Here is a 10260-nt window from a genome sequence, read left to right on the forward strand (position 1 = left end):
CCATCTTCAGTATCTCCGTAAAGGCCCTGTCTCCAAATACATTCACATTTGGGGCTAGGGCTTCAACATGGGGATTTTGAGGGGATACAATGCAGTTCATAACACCTACTCACTGTTGATTTGCTTTTAATAATCCTGGGCTGAATGGTTTGCCCCGGCATAGCTGCCAATGTTTCCTTTGTAGAATCAAGTCCAAGTTGTTAGCACTTTCCAGGGTTCGAGGAAGGGGACTGGGCCTTTGCAGTAAGGGTGGGGCAGCTGATGCCTGGTACCTACCCTCCTGCAAGGCCACGTCACTGGCTTCTTAAACTGAGGCCACGTCGGTAAGCATGGCAGAGTAAGCGTGCAAGACTAAGGACATTTGCTTTGTAAGTCCAGTGTCTGCACTGAATGCGTTGGACAGCAATATAGATGACTCCCAAGTGAGTTATCTACCTTCCCATGGGAAGGAAACCTGGATGAGCTGCCAGGACATGGCCCAGACAGAATGGTCGAGAACTAAGCTGGGCCTTGATACACAGAAAGGATCTGGATTAGACCACAAGGACCAGGGGCCTTCATCAGCAAGGCAGATGGTGTGAATACAGAACAGCTGCTAACAGTGACTATACATTGGGTGTTTACTGTTTAAGAGCTGGAATATGTTTTATGACAGTTAATCCTCATAAAAATCCTACAAGGAGTAAGTATGTTTATTAAAGAAGATGATGCTTCTGTCGACTAAATGAGACAGTAAATATAAAGGGCCTGGACCCATGGTGGGTGTTCAGGTGACCACTGGGCCTGTTACAACATGGCCAGCCTATGGGCAGGAATGAGATGCGTCCTCCAACCAGCACGGGGGATCCAGCCAGCCAGTCGCCTTGCTGGTCTCACGCTGAGAGTACAGCACGTTTTCCCTTTCCTCTTACAGCTGCGATTCTAATTGCAAGGTCATCGCCTCCCTGGTTTATAGTAGACAGACCGTTTCTGTTTTTCATCCGACATAACCCTACAGGTAAGTGAGTCCCCTCTTCCATTACTCACTCGCTGTTAGATTTCAGGAAGATAGTGCCCGTGGTAGCCTGAATCTGACGGTGCTACTCTTAATTCCTTTCCCTTGTGTCAACAACTGGAAGCACTTGGAATAATGTAACCAACCACCCACCTTGAAGAGAGAGAAAAATCAAGGCTGTGTTTATAGAGTGTGATGGAATCTTTTAAATACCGACAGGACTTTAGATTTTGTTTTTTAACATGGTGACAGCCCTGCCACCCTTTGGAGCATTTTTGACATCTCTTGATATTTTTTCATATTTTTATAAAGGCAGCAGTTAAACTTTGTAAGAAGCTACATGTCTCCACCCTTTGTAAGCCCCTCTGTTGTTATGACTTGAGAATTGTTAATTCAGTACATCTTGGATCTAAGTCATGGGTTCAGACTTGGCTCTGTCCTTGAGCTTCATCTTTAAAATGAGGATAACAATGGTTCCTACCTCTTCATACAATTATGAAGAATAAATAAGATTGTCTTTGTGCGGAGGTTGGCTTCATGTTAGGACCAAGTAGAAACTAATACATTTTAGCTTATTCTTTTTTAAAAAAACAACAACATAAGCCAGTTCCTTATCCTTTTCTCTCATTGTGTTTTTAATGTCATAATTAGCATGCTCCAGAGCCTACAGCCCAGTACAGGAGCCTCTAGTCACATGTGGCTTTTTAACTTTAACTTTTAATTAACTAAAATGAAATATAATTAACAACTCAGTTTCTTAGTCACACTAGCCATATTTCAAGGGCTCAGTAGCTACATGGGACTAGCGGCCAACATATTGGACAGTGAAGATACAGATCATTTCCATCTTTGCAGAAAGTTCTATTAGCGCTGCTTGAGAGCAACAGGTAGAGCACGCCCAGGGCCCTTCCCTTAAATATACCTTCCATCTTATTTTAAGAACTGTTTTTATGAAATTATACATTGCTTCCTTTTATTCTGTAGGTGCTGTCTTATTCATGGGGCAGATAAACAAGCCCTGAAGAGTACACAGAAGAAACTGTGCAAAGTTAAGAAGGCTTTGCTAAGAAGACTCTTTTCCTACATCTCTCATAGTTCTGTTGAATATTTTTGTACATTGCTTTCTTTTTCAAAACTAGTTCTTAGGAACAGAGACTCAAAGATGCTAGTGTCTATATTCTGAGGTGTGTTACAGGGAACAAAGGTCAGGATGGCTGGAACACTGTGCTGAGAAATGAAGAGGAAGGCTTCAAAATGTCTAAATAATTCTTTAAACTACTGAGCAGTTACCCAGGTTAACAGCCCTCTTCAGTATTTACTGTCCAGTTCAGAATTCTTGTTTTGTTCATATTTGTGGCTTTTCAGAAGAATTTAATCAGTATGATGAAAAAAAAAACCACATACACATTTTATGGTAGCTTTCCTTTTTTATGAAAATAAAATATTATTGGCCTTCTTAATTCTTTTTTTTTGGTCCCATCCAAAGTCTTGATTCTAAGCACTATTTTGGGGGTAGAAATAGCAAAAATCTCTAGCCACTTTGTGTGTTTGTTGTTTTATATAATGCATGTACTCACTAAAATAAAGTTTAAAAAACTAATGTCTTGCTAGACAAGGTTTGCTGTTGTGCGGTGTGCCTGTCATGACTGGTCTGTTCTCCTCTTGGGATTTGCATTTTTGTATTTTGTACAAAGTAAAAATAAAGTGTTACGAGTAGTAAAAAAAAAAAAAAAAAGCTATTTCTCTGCTACTTGAAAATACAACAAAAGATACAGAGCCTTTTAAAAATACCTCACCCCCTTCTAATAAACCTCTGCACTTAGGCAGACAGCAGAAAACCCAAAGCCCCTGGCCTTTTCCTTCACTTTCCCTCTAAACCAGGTGATCAAACACGATTCCCTGCTTCAGTACCTCTCAGTTTATAGGTCATTTCAGAGGAGGAACCGTCATCCCACCTGGAGTCGCAGCTGCGGTTCACTCAGCTGACGGCAGTTATTCTCAGCAGACACGGGGGTTTGCAGCAAATGCAGAAACGAGTTGCTAGGGACCACCAGACCTCGGAGCTCTGAGTGAAAGTGGCTGTTGGCATTTGGGGATAGGCTGGGGTGTTCGTTTTATGAGATGACAAGATTTTTGTTTTTGTCTTTTGTTTTTTGTAGAAGTCATCACGATCCTAATTTACCAGATTTTATTTGCCTTTTTTTTTTTTTAACACATTTCCTAAAGTGTTGGGCAGTCTTCTCTAAATCAGACTGGTTTAAAAATATCTTAACAAAACTTAAAAACATTTCTTTTTTTGATCCATGAGCTTTACTCATCACTCTTTATACATTAAACCTCATCTTCAGCACTCCACCGATTTGCCTTTGTAATCCTTATTTGTCAAGGGGGTTGAGCTTGGCTGTTTTCAGCCATGTAAGTATAGATACTTTGGTCAACCAAGAGAGAAGGGAGAAAAGGGGAATTATTTACCATATTTAAGAACAAATTCTGAAAAATTATTTTGAAGGGTAAACACCAGCCATTTGTACTCTAGGAAACATGCTAGTATAGTCACTAATACCTTTTAGAGCCAGCTTTACTGGTTTTCTAGGTTTCTGATCCCATTCAGTTATATTATTTTGGATAGTTTAAAATAGGAGTACTGTTAGCAGTAACCGAGAATTATATACTCCATTCATTCATTCAGTTACCTACAGGGTACCAAGTACTAGGGGGTACAGAGGTAAATATGTCCTTTCCCTAAGTAATGTAATCACGGAAAGAAAAGAGAGAATCCTAGCTTAGCAAAGTATCTGTTACAAGTGTATATCCAAGTTACAGAAGGAGGGCCAAGTGTTCATTAGTCCAAGAGAGAAAACATAAAAGTGGCTGCAGGGCCAAGGCTAAATCCCTGAGCCCCGTGGCTCCAGCTGTACACATTCTAGAAAGGGCCAGAAGATTTTGCTTTTCTAATTTGGCCTAATCAAGTGGCCCTGTTACGCATTGCGGATAGGCTGATCTCCAATAACACAAGTTTGTCACATTAAATTTTGAAGTATCTGGCCCCATTTTTGAGTGCCTCTTCAAAGCATTAGTAAAGTTTCCACTATATGATATACAGAAATTGAAAACATATCTGTCTTGCCAGTGGGTTTCAGCTCCGGGCAAGTTCACTGGATTCAGTGAGACTGAAAAATGACAATGGAATGTTCTTGGGGTGAAAGGGTTTATACCCAACTTTATTCCCATGGTGGCAGGTTAAGTGCTGGAATCCTGTCAGCCTCAGAGCAAGTCTGTATGCAGAAAGGCGGTCTCTGCCTCTGGGCCTCCCTGCCCCTGCAGCCATCTCAGTCTCTGTCCTTGGCACTGCCACCCCTGCAGCCCAGAGCACTGGGCAAAGCTATTTATATAGGGTCAGTAATAACATTGCCCACGTGGGTAGTAAGCAAGAGGGCCAGGGTCAGGTGAGAATCCTGGCCACAGGAACTTTAATTTTTTCTACAATGTCATAGAAAAACCAGAAGACTATCAGGGTTCCTAGACTATATGTCCTCTAGATTTTTCACTTGGTCCTCCCAACTTACTCATGTTTAGCCCTTCCTCACCAGTTAATACCCAGTTTCTGACTCTGGCTGACTCTTAGAACCTGTTTATAATCTCTGGACTTGGGGAGAGGGTGTGGGTGGGGAGCGATTACTCTCAAACTACTACTTTTTCATAATTCAACTTTTATATTTTGAGTCAATGAGTCTGTAGGCCTACTAGCTACAATAAACTTAAGATATGGAGACTGCCACAAAAATTACAGACCTTGTGGTAAAAGATGTTTGCAGTCATACTGTGATTTATAACAAGAATTTGATCTTCATCCCTGTGGAAAAAGTGAGGGTACCTATGACCAGGATTCTCACCTGGCCCTGGTCAGCTGGCTCACTACACACGTGTGGGCAATACATTGCTATTGACTCTATAGAAAGAGCTCCACCCAGTGCTCTGGGCAACACAGTGGCACGGACGGCTGCAAGGCTGCAGGAGAGCAGAGACGAGACTGGAGTGGTGGCAGCACAGAGGACAGAGACTGAGATGGCTGCAGGAGCAGAGAGGCCCGGATGCAGAGACCGGCTTGCTGCATGTAGACTCGCTCTGAGTGGACAGGATTCCAGTGATTGACCTGCCACCGTGGGAATAAAGTTGGGTATAAACCCTTTCACCCCAAGAACATTTCATTGTCATTTTCGGTCTCACTGAATCCATAGTGAACTTGCCCGGGGCTGAAACCCATTGACAAGACAATCCCTAGTTCAGGAGGGACAGAGCTCCCCAAATCTTTGGAATTTTCCTAAGGGATGACAGCAACAAAAGTGTCTTTTTAATGAGGTGACTTCTGGCCCTCCTAAGAATGGGAGCTGGTTGCCTGGAGAACTGACCGTTTGCAGAGCTGGAATTTGTCATTCCTACCCTGCCACATCCAGGGAGGAGAGAACGGCTGGAGGTTGCATCAAACACCAATAGCTAATGACTAAATCAGTCATGCCTGTGTAGTGAAGCCTTCATAAAAGACCGAAAGGACGGGTTCGCAGAGCTTCCGGGCTGGTGAACACCTGGAGATCGGGGGCAGAGCAGCAGAGCGGCGTGCTTGGGAAGAGCGTGGAAAAGCTGCTTGCCCCATGCACCTCTAACACCTGGCTGTTCCTGACTTACATCCTTTTATAATAAACAGGTAACCTAGTAAAATATTTCTCTGAGCTCTCTGAACCTCTCTAACAAATTAATCAAACCTAAGGAGGTGGGGTGGGGGGCGGTCATAGGAATCTCTGACTTATAGCGAGTCAGAAACACAGGTGACAACCTGCGATTGCAATTGGTATCTGAGGTTCTGGGAAAGGGGCAGTCTTGTGGGCCTGAGCCCTGAACCTGGGGGTCCAATGCTCTCTCCCAGGAGACAATATCAGAATTGAGCTGAACTGTAAGATAGTCAGCTGGTGTCCAAAAATTGGTGATGTGGGGAAACCCCTCCACATGTTGGAATTAGGTGTCAAAATCTGTATTTGCTATGTAGACATTTGAGCAAACACTTTATCATATAGATTAGGTGTCACACTGAGTTTAGAAGGATACAGGCTGCAATTTTCCTAAAGTAACAAAATAGTAGACCTATGGAAAAACTGATGCCAACATTCAGTAAATTCACTTCTGACCCTTAATGAGATGGGGACTTTCAATTCTGCCTGAGACACAGTGGAAAAAGAGTAGCCACTGACCCAATTAAATTGAAAGCTCTATGTCTTACTGACCTTTGAGACTGTCCTAAATAGGAGGTGATGACAGGTGACCTGAAAAAGCTGCCAGTCATAACACAACATAACCAGACAACGCACGAGAGTGGCTTTTGTACCAGTAACTCTTTGTTGTTCTGAAAACGAAAACCTGAATAACGTACGAGCTCCACATCAAGGGGTCTAAAAAATTAAGTAGGAAGAGGAGGGATTTGCTCCGAGCCAGGAGATTAGCAACCGTCACTTCTGGGACTGTTCAGTGGTGACTGCAGGGAGGAGAGGTGAGAACTGGGTAAGCTGATGGGTGACTTCTATGTCCTTGCCGTCCCGGGAAGGCTGAAAGACTCCATCTGACAAAGGGTCCGCTTGAGGCAGCCAAAGGGTGCAAGTCCCCACTAGCTCTGAAGCCCCATTTCTTTTAAGATTCCCCAAACTACCCCTTTGATTCCCCAAATCTCCATCGTGAGAGGATGCAGATTTAGGATTTAAAGGAGAAACTTACTAAATGAGTGATCAGCTCTACGTTTCCAGGTACATTGTTTGCAGATTAAGTTATTGAGTGTGAGGTAGCAAAAAGGAAGTGAATTCTTAAATTTCTTATTGCCAATACCTCCTGCATCCAAAGTTTATAATCCCAGCTACCAAAGGTAAAGAGAAGGTTGGTGGGCTTTGTGCTGGCCTTTCCTAGACAGTCCCAGGACCAAGAACTGAGTCCCAGCGGCAGGTAGTCAGGAACTCCACGGACAGCACATTGTCAAGCTAGTTAACCTGAGGATGGTCAGCTGACTTTTGACTGTATTTGTCTTTAACTGTATTCTGATAAGTATCTCCTGGTCTTCTTGACATGTTTTCTTGCTGTGGAGATACTAAAATCAACAACTTATGTAGAGGAAGTGTCAGCAGAAGATCAGGCAAGCCCCTCCTCTCTCAAAGACCTCGTCACTCATCTCTCTGCAAAACTCATTAGAATAAACCTAATAGCTCATTTTGCAATTTTAATGCACAATAGATGTGGTAAAAAGGTATTTTGCAAATAATCAAATAATGGAATTCTTCCTCAGAGAAGGGGAAATAAGTTCATGTTTTAAATTTTGTAAATTGTTTTCCTCCCAGAATTTTTTCTTCAAACCATTAGTCTTCTGTTGCTAGTGAGGATGAACAGGCAGCCAGACACGTGAATGAGAACAAATGAGTATTAGTGGAGAGCACAGACACTACCAACACTGAAACTGTTATTGCAGGAGCATGACTGCAATTATGATTTTTTCTTGCATGAATTTTCACCTGGAAAAATGGTTCTTAGTTTGCAAGATGGAATAAAACCCAGCAATCATTCTTGGTATCCTACAGAGAGAACCATGGCTCTCAAGGGCTCTGATAGCCAACAGAAATTAGGACCACAGCTCTAGTCGTAGGGGACAGTAGTAGAGGGGCTTTACAAATAGGTGTGCAGAGATGGCACAGAGGTCCACTGAAGGGAAAAACACGTGGGCTTAAGGACGTGGATGTGGGTGGCATGCTGCCCGCTGGGCATCGTCAGTGGGTGTCCCTCAGCTGGGGAGAGGTGTGAGCTGGCTCCCCGGTGGGGAGAATGTCCATATCTGGTTTTACAAAGTGTCAAGTTGGACACTAAGATTCCCTGGCCTCTGTAGTGTATTTTCTCCCATCACAAAAAGAGAAGTAGAGGAAAATATCAAGAAGGGACGCTCCTCCCCAAACCCCCCACAAAAACTATTTAAAATTTCTTCTATAACAGCCCTACAGTTTGTCCCTCTTTGCAGTAAATGTAAGAGCTCAAACATCCACCTCAGCAACATAAGTGAATTGTTCACATGTCAAATTCTTAACTTTACACGCTGAGGGGAGAGGCAGGCTGGCTTCTGAAGACTTTCATGGACTATTAGTGCTCCAAGTGGCCTTGAAAAGTCATGTTGCTCTGTGATCACTTGCTTATGCACATAGAACCTTTCCTGTATGGAGAAAATAGTTCCCCATAATGGCACAGTTGCACGCTACTGAACTGTGACAGCATTAGAGCACCATCTTGTGGCCAAGATCTAAACATTGCTTAACACAAAAATCAGCCCTTGTCTGACCACATAAAATTTTTCAGAGTAATGTTCCCTATTTTATAGATGCACACAATAAAAATATTATGAACTAAAAAGAATGCGGCTTATGTGACTGAGTCCATAGAAGCTAATCGTACATTTTTGGCCAAGAAAGTTTTCTGGTGTAATTCTACTTTGGGCTTAGAGAACTGCAGAGTGGGATGAGGTAGGAAAGGGTCTCAGAATTTCAAAGTAAATGACTTTAATGTCTTCCTCTGATGCCAAGCCAAGTATTAGTGCTTCTATATCCACCAACTGCCATATAGGCATTATATCTTATGTTTTCTTGACATGGATTATTAGACATTAGTCAAAAGCCAGTTCTTCCAAACCATCACTGAATGCTCTTGGTCACACACCCAGTTCGTTGGACAGCACCCTGGCACCCTCTTGCCCGCACATCTAACTTAGGCAGTATGTATTCTCATAGGGCAAATTAACTACCTAGAGATTGGTTTCAAGGTTGAAGCTATTTCATACAGAACCACAAAAGTATTAATAGTTTGTTTCTACATTCCTGCCCATCGTATTTTATTTAGTGAGTGCTTTTAAAAAGTACAACTTGAGTTCAACGACCTTACATAGAAATGTGTTGAAATCACATTCATTGTAAGGACCTTGGATCTCTTGTAGTTTTTAATGAACGAGAGGTAAATTTGTTCCATATGTAAATACTCCTAAGCATTCAAAGTTCCGAATTTTGACAACCTCAGGGTCAGGATAGTTCCCCTCCAACCTTGTAGGTGAAGGTTCTGCAAACTGCTCTGAGCAGCAGAAGTTGAGGATCACATTATCAGCACCACTTGTGAGAGAGAAAAAGAGATACTGAGTTTGTAACACAATTTGCTAAAGACCTTTCGAAAAACTGTTCACCTGATGTAAGATCACTACTCTAACTAGAATCCCACATTCTGTAGTCTGGATGAGTACGTGGCGGGAGGACATTTCCTGTCTTATTTCCCAGAAGCTTTCTAGAATCTCTTTTCTCTGATGGCGTTGAGATGCTTATGTTTATTTGTTGTGGATGGTACACCTAAATGTGGCATTCTAACTGGGTTTGGTCCTCTGTCTTTGTATTCAATGATTATGAGTTGGAGTTAACTCTCAAGGTGAAATAATTTTTATTTAATCTACCAGTGTGGCAAATTAGGTAATTCCCAAACCTTCCCCTCTAAAAACAAGACAGTCCGCTTCAACTGTGATAACTGTAGGTTCTCTTACAAATGATGAAAGTCCTACTTTCCTAACCAGTCTCAGGAGAGGAGTTTCAAAGGTCCTTCTCCTCTATAAAAAGATTTCATGGCAACAGTACTGTCAGTTTTAACAGTTTCTATTCCCAACAACCAAGTCCCATTTTCCTTGTTAACCCCTAGAAGTGCTTACTGGGGGACTGAAACTAAACATTAATACTGTTGCCAAAAAGTTAAAAATAAATTGATCCAGGAGAATGAGCAGTTGGAGGATTACTGAACTGAACACAAAGGACTGGAGAACCAGAGGAACACACTCTGATCTGTCCTCTACTGGCCAGAGGTGTTACAGCAAAATTCTTAGAACAGCACTTGGTACTAGTGGTTATGTTTATGAGTAAACTGATAAGTGCATACTTTATTTTCCCATTAGTATCAACATTTTAAGCTGCTTTTGATTTTTCACATTTTCTTTTAAAGGCATAAAATTTACCTTTTCTGCTATTTGTTTTATACAAACTGAGTAATTATGTCATGAATGAGTATACACAATTTTAAACCTAGACAGAATCTAGACATCATGTAAATACCTAACTGTTATAATCTGCACTTTAAATTTCTAAAGGTTAAGAATTATAACATTACTATTTTAGCTAAAATTATTATAGAGGCAAAGGTTACCAACTGGGGTATATCAAATTAAACAA

The 10260-nt window shown here is 41.8% G+C and overlaps 1 protein-coding gene across 1 annotated transcript in view; it reads left to right on the forward strand.

The window, feature by feature from the left end:
• Positions 1-2281, forward strand: part of SERPINE2 (serpin family E member 2) — a 53077-nt gene extending 50796 nt beyond the window's left edge. Inside the window, exons 8-9 of the mRNA XM_036913815.2 lie at positions 914-997; positions 1979-2281. Of these exons, the coding sequence (XP_036769710.2) occupies positions 914-997; positions 1979-2016 (122 nt within the window). The 3' untranslated portion in view covers positions 2017-2281. The remainder of the gene's footprint in view (positions 1-913; positions 998-1978) is intronic.
• The last annotated feature ends 7979 nt before the right edge of the window (positions 2282-10260 follow it).

Source organism: Manis pentadactyla, chromosome 6 (assembly GCF_030020395.1).
Source record: "Manis pentadactyla isolate mManPen7 chromosome 6, mManPen7.hap1, whole genome shotgun sequence".
Taxonomy (NCBI): domain Eukaryota; kingdom Metazoa; phylum Chordata; class Mammalia; order Pholidota; family Manidae; genus Manis; species Manis pentadactyla.